This window comes from Euprymna scolopes, chromosome 39 (genome assembly GCF_053919585.1).
Source record: "Euprymna scolopes isolate OS-2025 chromosome 39, ASM5391958v1, whole genome shotgun sequence".
In the NCBI taxonomy this organism is placed as follows: domain Eukaryota; kingdom Metazoa; phylum Mollusca; class Cephalopoda; order Sepiida; family Sepiolidae; genus Euprymna; species Euprymna scolopes.
In genome coordinates this window covers 5473976-5497381 of record NC_136520.1, presented here as the reverse complement: position 1 = coordinate 5497381, position 23406 = coordinate 5473976, and the positions used below count along the sequence as shown (strand labels likewise).

At 35.8% G+C, this 23406-nt stretch overlaps 1 protein-coding gene and 1 long non-coding RNA gene across 2 annotated transcripts in view; one reads left to right on the top strand and one right to left on the bottom strand.

Annotated features, from left to right (window-relative positions):
* Window positions 1–9445, top strand: part of LOC145263638 (uncharacterized) — a 46552-nt gene extending 37107 nt beyond the window's left edge. The window contains exon 2 of the mRNA XM_080120491.1: window positions 6350–9445. Coding sequence (XP_079976617.1) covers window positions 6350–7963 — 1614 coding nt within the window. The 3' untranslated portion in view covers window positions 7964–9445. The remainder of the gene's footprint in view (window positions 1–6349) is intronic.
* LOC145263640 (uncharacterized) overlaps window positions 1–23406 on the bottom strand; it is a 417445-nt gene that overhangs the window by 205012 nt on the left and 189027 nt on the right. The window lies entirely within an intron of this gene.

The following is a 23406-nucleotide window of genomic DNA, read 5'->3' as shown; positions in this document are numbered from 1 at the left end:
ACTGTCGTGTTGACGCATGTTTTTTTTTTTTTTTTTTTTTTTTTAGTTCTTGCTCACGCGTGATCAAGTTTGAGATCACGTTCCTTTCTTTCTCTTCCTTTCTTTCTTTCTTTCTTTCTTTCTCTCCCTTTCTTTCTTTCTTTCTTTCTCTGAAATTTATGTTTATTTTATCGATACAAACAAACGTATTCCTTTTATTCCTTACATTAATTGCAGGGCACGTAGAGGAAGCCTTGTAAGCAATCTAGCAGGGAGACTGGACGTTGTCCGGGATTGAATGATGATCAACGAATTTAGACCCTTCCATATTTTTATTGTCATCAAAATCGGTGAAATCGCTCATTTTTCAATCAAATCGATTGATTTCCTGCTCTAGTTGGGGACCCACTGCGGTGCATTAGGAGAAAGCTCCACACGCTCCCTCACAGTGACTTAGTTTACAATACATTGTAGTCTACATTGCACTGTAGAGAACTTATTGTTGATTTTATAAAATTATTTTATTTATATAATAGCTTGAATTACAGTTTAAAATTAAAAAAAAAATCAAGTATCACAGGTTCAGTTGTACTCTAAACAGAAACATTCGTTACGAACGCGCCTCTGTCATATCAAAGAATCCACTGTTAATTTTATATACCTGGCTTTTCTACTTGCGTGGTGGTAATGGCTTGAATTTAAGTTTAAAATGAAAAAGTCAAGTATCATGGTTCAGTTGTGCTTTAAATAAAAACATTCATTTCGAACGCGCAGTCGTCAAATCAAAGAACATACTGTTGATTTTATATGCTGGACCGCTCTGCTTTTGAGGTAATTAAACTTCTTAAATGCACTTGCGATGTTAGGTGTTAACTTTGGTGGACATCGCTCGTTCCTTCTTTCATCAGCTTATTTTGATTATCGATAATTATCGAAGACATTTCAATACAAAGCCTATCTAAGAACACTGCTAGATACATAAAGTACATTTGTGTGAAGTTTCATAAAAATCGGTCCAGCCGTTTCATGGTCCATAGAGAACGAATTTACACACACGCACACATACACACACAGATACGCACGCAGATACACACACAAACACAGGAGAGAACTTGAATTCCTACTAGACACTATCCTCGAGTGTGTAAGGTCTCTCTGTGCAGGAGTTTGTCAGGACAACCTGGCATGAGGATACTTTTCATAAAAATAAACCCTGACTAAATGTTCAAAATAAAGTATTCGCTGCCCAAATAACATCTCCTCCCTATGACCAATCTACACTGGATTTTATGATCGCAGCACTAATAATACACTTTTACAGGAGTTAATGACAAAAGTAGATGGTACTCTTGTGAGTAACATCTGTCCTTAACAACGACGATGGCCGTATTTCAAAAGTTACCTATTAGCTAGCTCGGCGTTTACATCGGCAAAAATCTCGCAAGAATAACATCAATAACCCAGAGGATCATAACAATAACGCAACACCTTCTCCTTAAGCACCATCAATACCGCTTCCTATAATTGTACCATCGATATCGCTCCCTATAATTGTACTATCAATACACTTTCTATAATTCTACCATCAATATACTTCCTATAATTCTACCATCAGCACTGCTTCTTATAATTTTGCAATAAATATAGTTCCCTATAATTATACCACTAATATCACTTCCTATAATTGCATCATCAATATTTCTCCCTATAATTGATGCGGTAACTAAGAGGTTTATACTTATAAAGCATCAAAGATTCTTAGTCCTCTCTAATTATGCTTGCCAGCCGTTTTGTGAGTTCATAAGGAACGGATTCACATACAAACAAACATACATGCATACATACATACATACATACATACATACATAATGATTGCAACGTCTTGTCAGACTGTTACGGAGAGGCAAAGTGCGAATGAATTCAAAATCCGGGCCAACAAAAATGGAACCCGGGAATTGGATGCCCTGGTCCTATGACGCAAGTCGTTTTATGGGTCAGGCCGTTGTATGGAGCAAGGTTCGAATGAACTTAAATCCTGGCCGACAAAAATTAAACCGGGAATGGGATGACCTGGAGATGACGTAATTCGGTCGCAGGTAAGACCAAAAGCAAACGCCAGGCTGGTCAAAATATGGGTCAATGACGTCAATTGGTTTATGGGTTACCAGGTCGAAAGCCCATAAAAGTGAGATGGTAAACAAAAACAAGGCAGAGACGCAGAGACGGGGAACGAGAGACAGACGACGAGGAACTGCCTGTCATGTTCGCAACCTACACCTCTCCCACCACCACCTCCATCACCTCCACCGCCATATTGTGTATATACGAATGTTTGTTAAATAAACCAAGTTTGTTTATAACGAAGTGTCTCGTTATTCATTGATAAATGAACAGCGGTCATTCCAATCTCTAGACGATTTACAACAAACATATATGTATAATTGTCAAACGCACTATCTCTCAGTCAATCTATCGAGATATTCAAAAATCTCTTATATTTAAATTACAGGTGGTGTTCATGTAGTAGAATGTACCCTGTCTCTAGATGAAACACTAAGACTCTTCCTAAGACGAACAACAACAACAACAATACAGAATATACGTCATCTTCATACCACCCAGTATATAACAAGACGAGTGCCACTCCCTCAATCACTGAAAGTCCATGTGTCCACATGACTTTTCAGTCCTGCAAGAAAACATGACACTGAAGACGGTCATTGGTTTGGAAGAAACTAACAGCAACGGAACCCATATTATCATGCGCCTTCATTTGATTAACAAGGCTTGCCTTGGACAACTGAGCCCGGCCACACACCTCACAGATCCAAAGATCTCCATGATTGGGCGGCAACGTTTGGTGTTTTCTACATGCTCTCTTGAGCTTCGCTCGGTCTATCTTAGCTGCTTCAAAGTGTTCTGCACCCCTGCATATCAGCGCCCTTGACTGCTTGCGATCAAACGCTAAGGACTCCCAACTGCTAACAGGAATATGAAAGCTCATCAGACTCTCCTTCATGCTATCACGAAAACGTTTTTGGGGCTTGTGCTGCGGTCTTTTGGCAAGAAGGAGCTCACTATAAAACTGTTTTGAGAGTTGATATTTATCAAACCGGACATGATGACCTTCCCAACGCATCTGGTTCTTAATAGCAATACCGGTTGTTTTGGGCCTTATTTAAGACATATGTATCAGAGACAAAACTATCCCACTTTAAACCAAGAATGTGTCTAAGGCGGTGCTGATGAAACCTCTCAAGCAATTCTATATGTGACCGGAATAAGGTTCATGTTTTAGAAGCATAGAGTAGATATGGCACTACACATATTTGATATACATACATACATACACACATACACACAGTTTTATATAGACTTGATATGTTTTTTTAATCAGTTGATTCTGAAGAGCCCATTGAGTTACAACTAGAAAAATACTTATCAATAGATCTGGCACATTTATTAGTTGCTTGGCTTAGATCAGTATGCAATAAGCAGCCTTGTTTACTCATTGTGTTTTCGTAGTAAACAAACTTCGTTGATTGCGCCTGGTATTTGACCTTGCTTATGTTTATATATATATATATATATATATATATATATATATATATATATATATATATATATATATATATAATTTGCGTCTTCGACGCCATGTTTATTTGGTTGTTTTTAAAAGACCTTGCCGTGAAAGAACAGCAAATTGATTAAAATCAAACACCCCATCAGTAAAAAAAAAATTAAAAAAAAAAAAAAAAATACGCAGACGACACAGGCACGAACCAGTCAAGACATGTTTCTTTGTGTTCCGCGTTGAAATTAGTTTATCAACCATTGGAGACATCCGGCGTCGCTCTACGTCCATCATCATCATTATCAGCAGCAGCAGAAGAAGAAGAAGAAGAAGAAGAAGAAGAAGAAGAAGAAGAAGAAGAAGAAGAAGAAGAAGAAGAAGAAGAAGAAGAAGAAGAAGCAATAACAGTAGCAACATCGGGATCAGCAGCAGTAGCAACGCCGACATCATTATCACAAGTAGCATCACCATCACCATGATCGCCATCATCATCATCATCATCATCATCATCATCGTCACCGTCATCATCGTCATCATCACCATCACTATCATCGTCACCATCATCATCATTATGAACAGAAGCAGAGAGATGACGACGGCTGAGTGATTAACGACAGGAACAGACAACTTGAACGTGCCACGTTCAAATCCAGTTTTTTTTTAATATAGGCAGCACCACTTATCAAGGCCCAGAGGCCACTCGAGGATAAGGGTTAAAGAGTGTACAGTAGTCAATTGGATAATATAGTAATCGTTAGTAGTGGAACGTTCTACAAAAACACTTTTACCCGAAATGGAACGAATACATCGATGACGTTGTTAAAAAAAAAACATTGCAACAACTTTTGTGTGGATGACTTGATACGGACTAGAAACTCCCTGGATGAGTTGACAAATTTGCAAGCAGTAACATGATGGAAGAAGGAGGATCGTTCTTCGATCGCAGCACTAATAATACACTTTTACAGGAGTTAATGACAAAAGTAGATGGTACTCTTGTGAGTAACATCTGTCCTTAACAACGACGATGGCCGTATTTCAAAAGTTACCTATTAGCTAGCTCGGCGTTTACATCGGCAAAAATCTCGCAGGAATAACATCAATAATCCAGAGGATCATAACAATAACGCAACACCTTCTCCTTAAGCACCATCAATACCGCTTCCTATAATTGTACCATCAATACCGCTTCCTATAATTGTACCATCAATACCGCTTCCTATAATTGTACCATCGATATCGCTCCCTATAATTGTACTATCAATACACTTTCTATAATTCTACCATCAATATACTTCCTATAATTCTACCATCAGCACTGCTTCTTATAATTTTGCAATAAATATAGTTCCCTATAATTATACCACTAATATCACTTCCTATAATTGCATCCTCAATATTTCTCCCTATAATTAATGCGGTAACTAAGAGGTTTATACTTATAAAGCATCAAAGATTCTTAGTCCTCTCTAATTATGCTTGCCAGCGTCTAAATAGGCGCGCACTGTTGTTAGTGAGTTCTGGAAATTGAGTTTTGGAGTGAGATAAAGTTCCACCAGAAAAAACTGCAGACTATTATGTAGATTAAGTGGGACGATTATGTGTCCAACATAATTGTCCTCGAGAGAGCTAACGTCACCAGCATTTTGAGGCCTGGATCATGAAACGCCGACTGATATGGTCTGGCCATGTGGCTTGCATGGAAGACACTAGGCTACCGAAACAAGTGCTCTTCAGTCAACTAAGTGCATGAAATCGACCCGAGGCCGCCCGTTACTTAGATTCAAAGACAAACTGAAGAAATCTCGAGGTGAGGCAGATATAGATCCAAACACTTTTGGTGTCTACAACTTGGATGTCTTCAAGTCTAACATAAACAAATTCCTGATGAATCGCCCCCTTAAGTAAGACACTTTCTCAAATCTCCAATACCAACTATTACTACGATATTATCCCATTGATTATTGTACACACAATAACCCTTATCCCCGAGTGGCTTCCGGGCCTTGATAAGTGCTGATCCCCATGTAAAAAAAAAGCCTCATCAAACAACAAACATGAATAAAGGAACAGAGTCAAAGTGGGTTCAAGCCAATTTAAAGAAAATAGAAGAGCCAATCTAAATAACTAAACGGCAACAAAGGCCCTTAGAGCAAACCAACGGCCCTCCCCCACAATACAATGTGACCAATGTCCCCGACTATTCAGAGCCCAAATCTGTTCTTTCAGCTATAAAAGGACTCACTATCTCGATAATGACTAAAATTCTTACGAAACTCATAAAGTTTTCTTTTCTGTATTGGACTTGGGAAATATGATATTCGGGCACGAATGCACCACCACCACCACCACAACGGCGGCGGCGGCGACGGCGACGAAAGTTGCATCAAGTGAACTTTAGTCTCAATGGGTGATCATTGCCTACGAACTGCCGGAACTCAATTCATTTTCTTTCCCAATACAAATATATAAGAAGGAGTATAAGGAAACGTTTGTTTTGATTCTTTTTTCAGAAGAGAAAAAAGGGGAGAAAAAAAGGGGGACACCTAAAGTACTATGACTGATAGGGAGGAGAAAAAAGGGAAGAGGGGGAAATATATGCAGAAGGAAAGACTTTTTCTCTCAAGTTACATGCGTAATACTAAATGGATTTTAACTGGAATCGATCCCTTTTTTTATTTAACAGAATCAACATCAAACCAGTTTAATGACTATGAAGATTTTTGTTCTCGCCTTCTGATCTAGCAGTGATTTTTAACGATTATCCATTTTCAATTTGTTTCTTTATTTTTTCAGATGAATGAAATTCTAATGGCCAACCTGATGTCTGCAGAAAAGCTACAGTTTCTATCGTACCAACTCGAAGACTTCCAGGCGTTGATTCCTAGATCTTTAGAAAGATTTTTGGAGACGAAGTTCCACCAAACGCTGATGGACATTCTGAATAAGCAATTCTTTTTACTATCCCCACAGAAAACGAGTATCAGAGAACCGCTTACATCAATTAAACAATTCAAGTCGCTTGCGTGCTCAATGAAAAACAGCAGACAACATGCATTGTTTACATTCAACGAAATAGCCATGATTAGTCAGTATTCAAAACTATTAGAATATATCGTTGAATTAAAAAGTTATTTCAACGATCGGATATTCGAATTCGTTCTGAATATCACATCAGGGTGGAAGGAATTAAAGATGGCCGACTGTAACCGGAAGTTCATTGATGACGTCACGAAATTAAATGGTTGCTCGTTTGGCGAAGATGAAATCAAAATTTTGACAGACTCCGTAGATCAAATAAAAGCTATTGAATTAAGATGGACGAAAATGATTGATTGTGAAGAATTGTTTGTGGATTTTTTCGAGAACGAAACGATTGATGAAATGTCGTCTGCGAATGAAACGGCGTCATATAAACTTATTTGTTACGTTTTGTCGGACCAGGTACGAAAATTGAAAAAGTGCGTGGGAGTGTGTACAAGATGGCTGCAGGCGGCATCGTCCAAACGCGATAGTTGTAACAGGTCCCCGCCGATCGACAGCCGTAGGAGAATCATGGAGACATGGATGCGAATTTTAGAAGTTGACGAACGCATTATCGCGGAGGAGCGAAACGCTGACCGTCTGAAAACGGAGCTGAAACGGCTCGCTGATAAAGAAATGCGGTACGCCATTTTGGAGAACGATTACGAGGAGACGGCAGAGAAACTAGAAGAGGTGTGTTCCGGTTATCGGAGTGCTCTTCTGGAACGACTCTCTTTGAATCGGAAAATCCCTGAAGAACCAACAGTTTCCGGCGAAGAAGGCGTGGCGGTGGGGAGATTGCTTAAAGTCGGTGGCAAGATAAATACGGCTCACAAGGATATGAAGATGCTAAACTATTCGTTCGCTTTGCTACAGGAAGACATGGCGTTGGAAGCAAGTATGCGTCCTAGCTACATTCGGTTCGAGGAAAGTGTAAAAGAGAAGCTCTTGGAGGCTGAGACGCAACTCGAAGTGAACAAACGGAAGAAACGAGAACTAGACAAGGAACTGATTTTGTTGAAAGCCAACAGCAAATGGTTTGAATCGATACACGGAGACGACGAAAATGACGAATTCCTTGACGACGAAAACACCAAGCGGAGAGGAATGCGGGAAAGCAAGATACAATCTTCGGAACAAATTGATTCCAACTCTATCGATAGTAACCGCGAACTGGAGTGGGAATACAGAAATCAGAAACCCGTAGAAAATGACTGTCTCTCTCAAAATTCTGTCCCGAGCAATAATTTGGATTCTCCGAAACCATATCATTCCACGCATGCGCGATTGATATTAGAACTTCCGGTTACACAAAATTTGAACGATAAAAAAGAATGGAAATATGACAAACACAAGACCAGGATACCAAAATTAATAGTACGGTAATTTCGCCAGTAATCTTCCTTGTTGAGGAGTGTCTCTTAAATAAGAACTCTCCGGTCTATAGATATTTTAGAGCGAAATCGAAAAAAATCGAAATATTGAATTTTCAGTAAAACAAATGATACCTACGCAATTGTCATGTCGCAAAGAGTAACATATTCAAAAATTATGAAAAGCGATAAAATAGAAAAATAATTATTAATGAGAAAAAAAAATTATGGAATAGGCCGAAATCAATCAAATTCGCTAGATTTCGGCAAATAATGAAAAAAGAGATTATGTTTCTAATTTTTTTTTTAGACGAGGATTGGTTATTCGTATCATTTGGATTCTTCGGACTACTGTTTTCATTTTAGGTGTTAATTTCACAACGTTTCGGTGGATGTAAACCTCCGACCTTCTTCAGATGTATCTTGTCGAACTCAGGAGTGTTTCTGCCGAACTCTGGAATTTAGACGAAATTTCGAACGGTAAAAATTCCCGAGTTCGACAAGATACACCTGAAGAAGGTCAGAGGATATAGCAACCGAAATGTTGTGAAAAATTACTCTCAAAATGAGAACTGAATAATACGAAAAAAAAAAAAAGAAAAGAAAAGTTGACACGAAGGTAATTAAGTTCTGAATTTCTGAGAACTGAGTTACTTCCCCTTTTGCTGACGTCACCTGGCACACACGCAATTCAAAATGGCGGACACATTTGTTCCTCATACAACCTTTATCGCAAACCATCTTTTATTAATAATTACTAGCGGGACCTGTGGAAATTCCACGGCGGACTGTTTCATATGTAATATATTAATATTGGCATTCTGTGGATGTTCAGCGTAAATGGAGACCCCCCTCCATGACATCATTGTAGCTCTTTTGTTAAAACTGCAAAAGTATTTATCTAAGCTAGCAGGGACGCCAGCATAGCCCGGTCGTAAAATGCGCTTAAATATGATATTTTAATTTATGTAGATTTCGTATACATTATTATAGAGTCAATTTTCTATCGATTCTTAGATATTATAAAGTTGTGGTTTCAAAAATAAAAATGTATATCTATATGACTCGGGTGCATGAGCTTGAATCGAAACCGAAACCAAAACTTATGAAGAAAAAAATATGTGTACATATATACAATTTGAGTTCCTTCAGCTATAATCGAAACTGAAATCAAAACTTATGAAGAAAAAAATATGTGTACATATATACAATTGAGTTCCTTCAGCTATAATCGAAACTGAAACCAAAACTTATGAAGAAAAAATATGTGCACATATATACAACTTGAGTTCTTTCAGCTATAATCGAAACTGAAATCAAAACTTATAAAGAATTCTGGGTAAAATTATTTATTACAAGAAATGGAAGGTCATAATAATTAAACGACAACGAAAATTAAACGAAAGAAAAATGTAAGCGTGACACACAAAATAACACACGCTAACGTATTAATATATAGATTTTCCAATCGCATCGTTTTTTCAGAAATTTTGGATATGTTAATGATAGATGATATGACGTGACAATTACGTAGGTACCATTCGTTTTATTTGAAACTAGCAGTTCAGCCCGGCTTTGCTCGGACCTTATGTACTGCTCCTAACTTTAACTTAACTACCATAGAGAAAAGTTGGCAGAGACACCAGATTCAAATTTTCTTTTACCCTTGACCCCAAATTTGACTCCTTAACATTTTTGTTTTGGGCTCAAATTAATTTAAAATGTTTGACCCATGTCCAAGTAACGTACATCTAAAATTTCAAGTGTTTAAACCTAAAATCGGCGGAGGAGTTTGGTAGAGTTTTCAAAGGTCAAATCGTTAAGCTTTGACCCCCTTAACAACAAGATTTCTGGCCGAAAACGGATTACAAAGATTTTCCCAAATCTCAATACCCCGTATGTCAAATTTCGCGTCTGTAGACTGAAAATTGACAGAGTTATTGCGGTGGAAATTGTACAGAGACACACAAACACACAGACAGACACACAGACACATTCACTTTTATATATATGCTAGCATTAAAACGATTTTTTCCAAATCTCAATACTCCGTTTGTCAAATAGACTGAAAGTTAGCAGTTATTTGGAAGGGAAATGCACACACACACACACACACACACACACACACACACATTTTCACCTTTATAGATATACTAGCATTTTATCCCGGCGTTGCCCGGGTGTTTGGATGTGTATGTTGAGCAAAAAAAAAAAAAAAAGTCGTAGTAGGAAGGAAGGCTCGAACCCGTACCACGAAGGAGGGAAAGAACGGGAAAAAAACTCTGACGTCTTTGCTGTTACGACCACCGCCAAACCGGAAGTGACTTATTTTTAAATTAAGGCTAGACAATCGAAAGGAGAGGATTACTTTCAAAAATATCGGCGAAAAAGGCGACCCCCCCCACCGTAGAAAAGTGCTCAATTGAAGCTGAAGATATTAATGTTTTTAGCCAGTTTTTCGATATTTGTCGTCTGAAAGGTCGAACTTAAAACCGATACTAATTTTGGTAAAATCTGTCGCCTCTGTCGAAAGTTTTAGGCAGACATGCAAACATACATACATAAATGCATTTATATATTGGTAACTAAAAATTTTCGACCCAAACTGATTAAAAAGCTTGCCCTATCTCTGAATACCCTTTATGTCAAATTTCAAATGTTTAGACCAGAAATTGTCTGAGTAATTTGGTAGAGGCCGCAGAGGTCAGTTTTTTTTAACTTTGACCCCTTAACATTTATTGTTTGGGGCTCAACAAGTTATTAAGTTAGATCTATGTCCAAGTAACGTACATCTAAAATTTCAAGTGTTTAGACCCAAAATTGTCGGAGGAGTTTGGTAGGATTCTCAAAGGTCAAATCATTGAACTTTGACCCCTTAACAGACAAATTTCTGGCCGAAAACGGATTACAAAGATTTTCCCAAATCTCAATACCCTGTATATCAAATTTCGCGTCTGTAGACTGAAAATTGACAGAGTTATTGCGGTGGAAATTGTACACAGACACACAAACACACAGACAGACACACAGACACGTTCACTTTCATATATATATATACTAGCATTTCAGCCCGGCGTTGCCCGGGCGTTTGGAGGTGTATGTTGAGCAAAAAAAAAAACGGTCAATTTTCTTTGACCCCTATTATGACCCCCTTAGCGTTTATTGTTTTGGGCTCAAATCAAGTTATTATGTTAGATCCATGTTCAAGGAACCTATATCTAAAATTTCAAGTGTTTAGACCCAAAATTGTCGGAGGAGTTTGGTAGAGTTCTTAAAGGTCAAATCGTTGAACTTTGACCCCTTAAATACCAAATTTCTAGCCGTAAACGGATTACAAAGATAGATAGATTCAATGTTTAGATTTTCGAATTTCACTCTTACGATGTAGAAGCATCGATTCTTTCCTTTGAATATGAACATTTTTTGACCAAACATATCTCTTTTGAGTGAGAATCTTAACTGTAAATATTTTTCTCACCTAAACTAACATTGAATAAGAACTCATCATTATTTGGATAGCCTCCCTTTAGTTAAGAACTTTTGTTGCTTATTTTTAAAAAAAAAAAAGAAAAGAAAAAAAAAAGAAAAAAAAAAAAGAAAAAATCTTTATGATGTACGTACTCGTCATGACACGAGGATGTCATATTCCAAAAATTACGTAAATTGATCACGTAGTTTTTTTGCTTTTTTTTTTCTAAACTACAAAATTACAATTTTACGATTTTAGCACTAAAGTGTATTCAGTATAAGGCTCATTTGAGTCTAAATACTTCGAATTGAGTTGTCTTCCCCTACTACTCATCTTTGGAATATGATATCTTTGTTCTGTGACGGGTACGTACATTAAAAATAAGTGAATAAATGTAGATGTAAAAAATTAATAGAAACAAACCGGGCATAAAGTTGCAACTTGCATGAAGACTCTTTTAAAGGTAATCCGAAAGGGAAAATAATTCGTTAGAAAGAATCAAATCCAAATTTAAATCCAGTTGAATACAATTAGTCCAGTTGGAAAATTTTCAACGCAGCTGAAATTATGGAAATTTTTTTTTTTTTTTTTTTTTTTCGGATAGTGCAGTAGTCCAAAGATAGGTTGATACCCAGTTGAGTGGATTCGAGATATTAGATGTACAGGAAAACCAACATGTCATCTCCCATCATTGACTCGATTAGAAAAGACGATTTCAGACTAATTTTTAAAAATTAAGGTCAACATATATATTATTCCTTAATTGGAATTCATTTTTGAGATGAGCATTATATATATTAATTTATTTTGATTTCGGACTATTATTCTCATTTTTATTAGTTGTTGTTTTTCATCTTTTATTGGTTTGTTTATTCACAACGTTTCGGTCAACTATTCCTCTGGCCTTCGTCAGGTGGTAAAAGATGAAAAATAACAACTAATAAAGATGAGACTAATAGTCCGAAATAAAAATAAATTAATATTAAGGTCAACCTAAAAAAACATGTCAGCACGTGAATGTTGCTATCATTTGCAACAAGAAATTGTCTAGACAGACCGAAAAAAATTCTTTCTGCAGTCAAAATTGTTTTTAAAGGACATGTACATATTGCTGTTTCATTTAATGCCGTAACTAGGAAATTCTAGCATTGCTGCAAATATAATTTGCTGATTTCTTTCTGTCCTTTGATGAGAAGAATAACAAGAATAGCATTCTTTGAAACTCCGCGGAATAAGGACTTTGTAAATTGTACTTTGTAACTTCCGGTGTTTCTGCAACCGGAAGTGGTGATAAGGCAAATCAGTTTCTTCGCCTTTTTCTCTCACGCCTATCTCCCCCCGGTGCATCTATCTTTTTTTTTTCTTTTTTCTTTTTTTTACGTTTTTCCGATCGTTTTTTTTTTATATATTTGATAATGTTGAAAAGTTTTTTGGCGCTTATACAGTTTAGTCAAGACATTAAAAATGAAAAAAAAAAAAAAGAAAAAAGTTATATTGTACGTACTCGTTATAGTCTGAAGTTCTCTGAAAAAAAATTTCACTTAATTTCATGAAATAGTTTTTATTTTACAGAAAAAAAAAATTTATGATACCGAGCAAAAGGTTCGATTTTTAGGAAGAAAAACTAGTATTAAAGATGGGGAGGAAGTGTCGGCGCTTTAACTGGAGTTATCTCCCTTTGGCCAGTTCAACAAATTTCATAATGGCTGACTTCAACGCGCTCTCATAAAAACGTGTTTTTCTGCTGTAAAATAAAAACTACCCGATCAAAATTATTAAATGAATTTTTTTCAAGCGAATGACACCCGCGCTACAATTTCCCCTACACTCATATATATATGTGTGTGTGTGTGTGTGTGTGTGTGTGTGTGTGTGTGTGTGTGTGTGTGTGTGTGTAAAAAATAAAAATACCAAACCAGCGGCGGTTGACGTTATGTTTTGAGAAAAATAGAAAAACCGAATGAAATTATTAAAATAATCAACGTTTCGTCCCTATTTCAGAGGACATCTTCAGGATATTGAAGTAAAAATGGAAGAAAAGAAAAAGTCATAGATCATACGAAAAAGAGAACAGTTTTTGAATCCTACCCATGTCGGGAAGGACAAACATATGTGTGCGTATGGGAAGGTTGGGTTGTTCAATGTCTATATATACACTTTTAAAAATGCGTTAAATAAATATGTACACTTTTTTGTTTTTTCTCTCTCTAAACTTATTCATTTTGTTGAAATATTTAAGGAAAAATGGTTAACCACGATCAGTTTTGATATTTTGTTCTCTGATTATTATTTTCCCTATGCTAGGGGCTAAATGGTGCAGAACACGATCATTCATTTAATTTAGATCATGCGAAAATTATAAAATACGTGATAGATAGAGCTAAAAGAAGACTTTTAGAATCAGCACTAATATTAAACACTAATACTATTACGCAAAGAAAAGGTTTCTACCATTTAACCCCTAGCATAGGGAAAATAATAATCAAAGAACAAAATATCACCCAACCCCCCGACAAACAGCGAGTGAACCTGTAAATTCGCCCCTGTCCGTTTTCAACTGAAGAAATGCTGGCTTTTTATATTGTCAAACCCGACCGCGTCTCATTTTGCATAAGACACGTTTTTGTCTCGTGTCGGTCAGGTTTCGAGTTTAAAGTTTTTCTCTTTCTTTCCTTAAGTGAATGACACCCGCGCTAATCACGCACGCTACAATTTCCCCTACATTTTTTTTATCTGGTAATTGTTGTTTTTAATTTTGCTGTTAAAAGTGCAAATAAAGACTACGTGTGTTATTTTTATCTTTTTATAATTTTGTTAAATTTCTATACTTTTTCAATAATGTCCTTTTTCTTTTATTTTGTTTCAATAAATTGCTTCTTCACAGTAGAAATACTAAAGAACAATTAAAGTGAAGGGACTGATTTATCTTGTCACCGCTTCCGGTAGCAGACACACCGGAAGTTAGAAGTACATTAGCCGACTATAAACCACTCACTCATTAGCAAAACAAGCACAATAATATACACGGTGCCTTCAATAAGTTTCCAGACTCTTTTTGTACAAACATTTAAAATTGTCACAGACTGTAATTGTCTGTATTTTTGAGATGAGGTGTTTTCATTTATTGAGATTGTCGGACTGACTTCCTCATCTTGGTTGTAAGAGTCACAACGCTTCGGCCGTTTTGCCCTCCGGCCTTCATCAGGTGTTTTGTATCGAACTGGGGAACCGTTTGTTAGGAGTCTCGAACCCAACCCTTTATTATTATTACGGGGGTACCGTGTTCGGACTCCAGCTAGGCTCTGGGACATAGTTGCTGATTCTCTGTTTTGAATGTTACTTTTGAAAATTCAGTATGTTATTGCTATACATCTTATGGGATGACTGACCAATTTTTATGATTTCAGGTTCAGATAAACAGCTCCAACAAGAATTGGAATACACCCTACTAAAGCCTGATTGTCACAGCTGGTGAATTTCAAAAATACAATCTGGACGTGAGGACACTTTAGAAGAACGATATGCAATAAAATTCTGTTTTAAACTTGGAAAAAATACCACAGAAATATATGGAATACTTTAGACTATTTTTGAACCATGTTACATGAATCACGCATCAGTTTTTGAGTGGCATAAGAGATTCAAGGAAGGCAGGGAGTCTGTGAGTGATGATGAGAGGTGCGGGGTGTGGTAGGAGTAAGGAAGTCAGAACATGGTGTTGATTGGCCAAATAAAAAGTTTCATGGATAAGGACCGTCGTGTATCTATAGAGATAATAAGTGCACAGTTTGATGTCAGTGTGGGAACTGTACATACAATTATTCGCGATGGAACTGAAGATGCAGAAAATTTGTGCGAAGTTTACCCCAAAAGTGCTCAGAGAAGATCAGAAAAGAACGAGGTTGTCTTGGGCATCAAGACAGTTCTTCAGCTTCCCTATAGTCCATATCTGTGACTTTTAATTATTTCTTAAGCTCAAGGAAAACCTTAGAGGCTGTCGTTATGAAACAATTGAGGAGATGAAAGAGGCTGTGATGCGGGTGTTGAAATATTTACACAAGAGAACTTCCATAGGGCCTTCCAGAAATTGTTGGAACAGTGCAACAAGTGCATTGCAGCCGGAGGAGATTACTTCAAAGAGGACTAGAGTTTCATATGTATACTATCAATAAAAGTGGCCATATGAAAAAAGTCTGGAAACTTTTTGAAGGCACCGTGTGTGTGTGTGTGTGTGTGTATATATATATATATATATATATATATATATATATATATATATATATATATATATATATATATATTGTTTTTAAAATATAATTATTAACTGACACATGTTTCGTTGTCTACAAACCATCAGAGTGACTGAATCTAACGAGATTCGAAAATTGGGAACAGGTACGATACTTTGATCTTAGCCCGAAGATCAAGAAGTCTCTCTTATGGTGTCGGCCAAGGATAGTCATTTGTCTATAGAGACAATAAGTGTATCTTTTTGATGTAACAATTAGTCGTGAGGAAGTGAAGATGCGGAAGATTTACGCAAAGTTTGTCCGCAGGATGCTCCATCCTCGTCACAAACTATTTAACCAAGATGGGCACCAAGAGAGTTCCTCACCCTCCCTATTGTCCAGACCTTGCTCCCTGTGACTTTTGGTTATTCCCTAAGCTCAAGGTTAACCTTAGAGGGTCATTGGTACACTCACACAAGAGGATTTCCATGGGGCCTTACAAAAGTTGTTGGAACGGTACAACAAGTGCATTGCAGCCGGAGGAGATTACTTCGAAGAGGACTAGAGTTTCATGTGTATACTATCAATAAAAGTGACCATACGAAAAAAGTCTGGAAACTTATTGAAGGCACCTCATACATGAGTGAATGTTACTTAATTGTATGAGTCAAACTTAATGCAAATCTGAAATATTTGAATTTTCAAATGGAATAGTGTCTATACGATACCCAATAAACCCTTTAAAATATCCAACGAAATTGAAATACTAGACAAGCTCTCGAGGTATTTGATGAACCATGATGCTATTTTAAATCCAATATTAAAAACAATAAACGGCGTACATTTTTAGGCGTGTTCTAATGATGAATAATTTAAATATTTAACTGACATATTTTATGGTAACAATAAATAAATCCAAAGGTTAAAAAGTTAATTTTTTTTATTTAAGGCACATTTAACTGAATATCATTTTATATTGAAAAGAAAAGGAGTTTTTAACAAAATAGAAAAAAAATTATTTCGATAAATAAAAACGACAAACATTATTTTTAATGGGTGTGTTGCAGACCAGGATGTAATAATCCTAACTCGCTACAAAAGAAAATAATGAAATGAATGGAATGAAGGAAACAAAAACTCAATTGCTGAATAAAATAAACATGTCGTTTATTTTATGTTGAAAAATGAATGTTTTAGGTGTAGCACGTGTTCATGTCCGCGCGTGGAAAGAGGAGTGAGTAAAGTAGTGGAAATGGGAATGACAGTCCAGCGTGTAGACAAAGAAAGAGATAGAAGGTCGACATCAGTAAAGCTGCGCGCACATGTTAGCAGTCAGCTACGCGGAGGTGTTCTCAGGCACAAGTTGTGGACGCGCACCTGCCTGGTTAACGAGCCAAGGCAAAAGGGAATAAAGAGGAAGTTGAAATGTTTGTTGTTGATTTTTATACCGGGGTGAGTGTTCTTACTGCGCATGTCTGGATTTCACTTAAAAGGAAGTGACGTCGCAGCTCGGGTGCGTGCGCACAATTTGTGTGTGTATATGTATATATGCTTGTGAGTGTGTGCATGAGGATGTATATATGCGTGTGTGTGTGTGTGTGTGCGTATGTGCGTGCGTACATGTGGGTGTGTACGTTAGCGTGTGTGTGTATGCACATGAATGTGAGTATATATACGTGAACGTGAATATATGTACGTGTCTGTGCGTATGTGCGTGCGTACATGTGGGGAAATATTATTCAGTTTTCGGACAATTTGGTTTTTGGAACAGCTTTTCAGACCGAATTATGTTTGAAAACTGAGGTTCAACCAGGATTGAAATATTAATATAGAGTGGACTAAAAATCACTGACCCATTTTAATTTTAAATAACTTTTTATCTTTTAACAGTTATACGGGGTTTGTATTACTGTACACATAGCTTCGAAAAAGTTGTCAAAAATCAAATATATAACAAATAAATGTTATAAAAGGCAAGATAAGATACTTTTCTACCTAACTGGATAATTTTCTAGTGTTTTTATTTAATGTAACATGTTTATTTAGCTCGAAAAACATACAGTGTTTTCCGATGTATTGGAACATTTAAAACAGCGCCCAACTCTCTCTTTCACACGGTAAGTTTGAGAAAAGAAGTTAAAAATAAAAAATATATACAAAATACTGTTAAAACCCCACCAAATATATGCCAGTCTATGTCACGGTAACATATATTGAACGAGTTTCTAACAGTATTTTGTCTAGTTTTTTTTTTAATTCCTTTTCCCAAACTTACTGCGTGAAAGAGAGAGTCGGGCGTCATTTTAAATTTTCCAATACATCGGTAAACATAGTTAGCCATTAAATACATTAAAAAATAGTAACCAATAAAATACATTAAAAATTGTAATCCACTAAGTACATTATAAATAGTAACCCATTAAATACATTAAAAAATAATAACCCATTAAATGCATAAAAAAATAGTAACCCATTAAATACATTAAAAATAGTAATCCATTAAATACATTAAAAATAGTAACCCATTAAATACATTAAAAATAGTAACCAATTAAATACATTAAAAATTGTAATCCATTAAATACATTAAAAATAGTAACCCATTAAATACACTAAAAAATAGTAACCCATTAAATACATTAAAAATTGTAATCTATTAAATACATTAAAAATAGTAACCCATTAAATACATTAAAAATAGTAACCCATTAAATACATTAAAAATTGTAATCTATTAAATACATTAAAAATAGTAACCCATTAAATACATTAAAAATAGTAATCCATTAAATACATTAAAAAATAATCACTCATTAAATGCATTAAAAAATAGTAACATATTAAATGCATTCAAAAATAGTAACCCATTAAATACATTAAAAATAGTAACCCATTAAATACATTAAAAATAACAACCCATTAAATGCATTAAAAGTAGTAACCCCTTAAATACATAAAAAAAATGAACATTGGAGAGTTACTTCCATTTTGGCAATTATTCAAAGGCGTGCTTATGTTCTCTGCCTCTTCCCGTGGCCGTCAAGGATGGTCTTGTTGGTCAAGAACTGTTGTGCATAATATATGGTAAGGACCCAGCTTGCAGGCTTTGAGAGGTGTGAAGCCGTCCTTTAATTGCCATTGCTTCCAGGTCAACTCGGACCCGGAGTGCCCCGTCTTTAATTAATTTCCGTCGTTAATTTGATTTTAACTGGACACTCAAACACACAGCTGGTTTTCCCCTCACATTAAAAACGACCTCGTGTCACATTTTGTTTTCGTGGGGAAGCAAATAAATACCATCGAGCAAACGCTTTCTTTTATTTTAATGACACCCCCACCGCACCGCACCGCCTTCTTCGCTGCCTTTCCCTTTCGCTCTCCCTCCCACGCCTTTTCCTCCGCTTTCCCCTCCAATTTCCTCTTGACCCTCCCCCATCTTCTCCCCGTCTTTTCTTCCTTCGCCATCTTTTTCCGCTTCCAACCTTCCTCCCTGCAGTCAACAGTTAATTGACAATCTATTAATTTTAGTTTTATTTATAACCGACTGTTGATTACTTATGACAAGAATGTGAATTATTTTTAGACGCGTCATTGTCATCGTCTGTTTGTTTGTGTTTTCACTTGGTTGTCACACCTAAGTTTTGAATGGATATTAAAACATTTTTAAATCTAAAAATAATGAAATAAACATTTTAGTCGAACACAATTGAGTTTAAAATATCCGATCGGTGCAAAAATTTTCGAGGATTCAAAATTTCATCTTGAAAATGAAAAAAAATCAACCACAGATGAGGTTTGTTTTACTGTACACATAGATTCGAAAAAGTTGTTAAAAAAAAAACTAATATATAACAAATAAATATTATCAAAGACAAGATAAATTACTTTTCTACCTAACTGGGTAAGTTTTTAGTGTTTTTATTTAATGTAAAATGTTTATTCGGTTCGACAAGCATACAGTGTTTATCGGTATATGTGAAAAAAAAAATGGCGGCGAGCTCGCTGCTGAATACGTTAACTTTGAGAAAATGAGTTCAAACTAAAAAGATATATACAAAATACTGTTAGAAACTCACTCAATATATGTTACCGTGACATAGGCTGGCATATATTGAGTGGATTTCTAACAGTGTTATGTATAATTTTTTAGTTTGAACTCATTTTCCTAAACTTTACGTATTCAACAGCGAACTCCCCGCCATTTGTTTTTTTGTTTTTTTCATATACCGATAAACACTGTATGATTTTCGAACCGAAAGTAACTTATCTTGCCTTTGATAACATTTACTTGTTATATATTTGTTTTTGAATAGTTATCTGACTGGTAATGGATAAAGATGAAACTATATTAAAATACGAAGAGACTTTACTCTCAAACGTACAAGCACAAAAAAAAAAAAAAAAAAAAAGTCAAAAGAGTCACTGTCCGAGCAGACGAGAAGGGCAAATAATTCCGTCATAATGACATTTATGTTGACGAAGGAAAAGTGTCATTTTGTTTTTCTTTTCTTAATAATATTAATCCTGGCAGACATTTTATTATTTGAAAAGGAAAATTATTAGGTAAATATACAAAATTCACAATCAGAGAAGAACGCAAGGAAAAAATTCTATATAGACATTAAAAAATGATTTTATATTGTTTTTGTTAAATATTACTAATCTAGCCTGGGTGCCCGGCGTTGCCCGGGTGTTTAAGGGTGTGTGTTAAGTAAAAAAAAAAAAAAGAAAGTGGTAGTAGGCAGGCAGGCTCGAACCCATACCGTGAAGGGGGAAAAGAACATGAAAAAAAAAGTGACATCTTTGCCGTTGCGTCCATCGCCAAACTGGAAGTGGCGAAGCTTTAAATTAAGGTTAGTCAATCGAAAAGAGGGGATGACTTTCGAAAATATTGGCGATAAAAGCGATCCCTCCGTGTAGAAAAGTGCCCAGTTGTGGGTGAAGGAATTAATGTTTCTAGCCAATTTTTCAATATTTGTCGTCCGAAAGAGCGAGCTTCAAAATGATACTAGTCTCGTGAAAATCTGTCGCCCCTGTCGAAAGTTTTAGGCAGACATACATACATACATACATACATACATACACATATATATACATACATACATACATACATACATTTAAACAGACAGGTGAGATTTATATTATAGATGAGCAATCATCTCCATTTAAAATCCATTTAGTATTATGCATGTAAAATTAAAGTAAAGCACGCTTGAAATATCCACCTTATGTGATTAAGCTACATAAAAGCATTGAGAGCATTGCCAAGGCTGCTGCAAAGAAGGTGACCTCTCACTACCCTGCTAGGGGGTTACTCACGCTTAAGAGTATCCTCTACTTCTACAAGGCCACCATCCGTCCATGTATGTCACATTTAGGCTGATGTATCTGCTACTAATCTTTCTCTCTGAGAAAGGGTTCAGAAAAGAAACCTCAACCTTGAAGTCCTACTCTGCCAACTCCAACTTTTGTCCCACCGACGAAATGCTGCATCCCTCTGCCTATTTTACAAGTATTTTAATGGTAGATGCTCCGACGAACTACAAGTCCTTGTACCCCCTTCACGTAAATACCCCCCGACAAACCCAACAAGCAACAAAATCCCACCCCTACAGTGTAAAGATTCCTAGATGTCAGAAAGCTTTCTATGTTATTAATTTATTCCTTTGAACTGTGAGATTTGGAATTCCCTCCCGTGTTCCTGCTTCCCTGACTGTACTGACATGCAGAAGTTCAAGTGCAATGTGAACAGACATCTTGCTGCTCAACTCTCTACATAGAACTTTTTAATATACTCAGTCATGGATATGCAAGCGACTAAATGAAAGTTAGCTAATCTGCATATCCCTTTGAAAAAGTAACCTTAATTAATTACTTATTCAGTCATTTTTTTATGGTTCCTTATAAAATGCCAGGTTTCATTTCACAATTACGTTGAATTTTATTTATGCATAGTTTCTGCATTCTGCATCATTGCATAGAATTTAAGATGAAAACATTCTTACACACAGAAATGTTTATAAATATACCTATATAGTTTGTTGATTATAAAAACATTATTGGTTACGTATGCGCAGACATGTTTCAGCGGAAGCCAATTCAAAGATAACAACTCATCAGACCAAAAATTCGATTCTTTTCTTTTTGGTCTGATGAAGTGTTATCCTTGAATAAGAATTCCACTGAAATATCTCCAGAATAAAAACTCGACTAAACCTAGAACCCCATCTTCCAACGTAGACCCCTACTACCAGGTCTCCTTCTCCAACATCAGGGGTCTACGTTCCAACCTTCCAGAGGTTGAAACCCAATTACAGGAGACGAAACCGGACATATTATTTCTAAGTGAAACTGGAATAGGGCCGACCACTTCCCTAGATTCCATGAACAAAGCTTCTTTCTTAGAACTGCACGCCTGTGGAACTCTGTTCCGTCTGCCTGCTTCCCACCGGACTACAACTTGGATGTGTTCAAGTCCAATGTTAACAAATTCCTAATGAACCGCCCCCTTAAGTAAACACTTCATCAAATCTCCACACTAGCGTAATGTACTTGCAATAACCCTTATCCCTGAGTGGCTTCCGGGCCTTGATAAGTGGTGATCACTGTGTAAAAAAAAAAAAAAAAAAAACATGTATGCACATATGCAGCAAATAATGTTTGAGCACTCATTAATAATCACGCGAGTTTCATTGGATTAAAATTCTTTTCCTTTTTATTCCTCCTTTTATCCTGTTAAGTCTTGACGCCCTCTTTCTCCCCATTTCTTCCTATAATTGGAGCCTAAAATGTCACTTAACCTATCACCCCTCCCTTTCTTAATTTTAAATTTAACATTTCATTTTTATAAAAAAAAAATACATTTTTTTCTTCTTCTATTTGAGAACCAGTCATCTTCAGTGACACATAATCTATATTATGTCGCCTGACGAGGACTTTTGGTTTTTGCCAACCAGTTGTCCGAAACATTAGCATGTCCAGTGTAGCGACTATGTAATATTTGTCTATATAAATAAAAATATTATATATATATATATATATATATATATATATATATATATATATATATATATATATATATATGAAATAAAATGGAGGTGGAAGGACCAGGATACTCAACGTTTCGCCCGATTTATGCGGGCTTCTTCAAGAGGGATGGTCATTGACGAGATAGTCGGAGGATTGGGGCTATATATAATGATGGGGGAGAGCAGCGTGTTTTCCTTATGTAAATTAGATGTCATATGTACATGTATATACATTTTATGAGAGAAAAAAAAAAAAACTAAATTAGAGTAAACTAGTGTAGTGGATTACGTCTAAAAGATAAAATATCGTAGAGATTAAAAAAAAAAAAAAAAAAAAAATTGTGTTTGGAAATATAGCGGTGATAGATTAAATAAATAAAATGACACGAGATTACGAAAGAATCTTTTTTTAAATTAGAAATAATTTAATTGGGATAAAATAGCGCAGTAACTTAAAAGATGGTGTTTTTTTGTTGAGTATCCAGGTCCTTCCACCTCCATTTTATTTCATATCGTCGGATTTAATCCAGCTCAACAATCATATATATATATATATTAGTGATGGGACGATTTAAATATTTTTCCGATTCCGATACAATTACCAATTCTGATTTTTTATAAATTTGTAATTATCAAACTATAAGAATGTTATTTCCCCTGATTTTCGTAAAAAAACAAAAGTTAAATATGCAGATATTTTCCTAAACGTAAAAATAAATTGGGGGGGGGG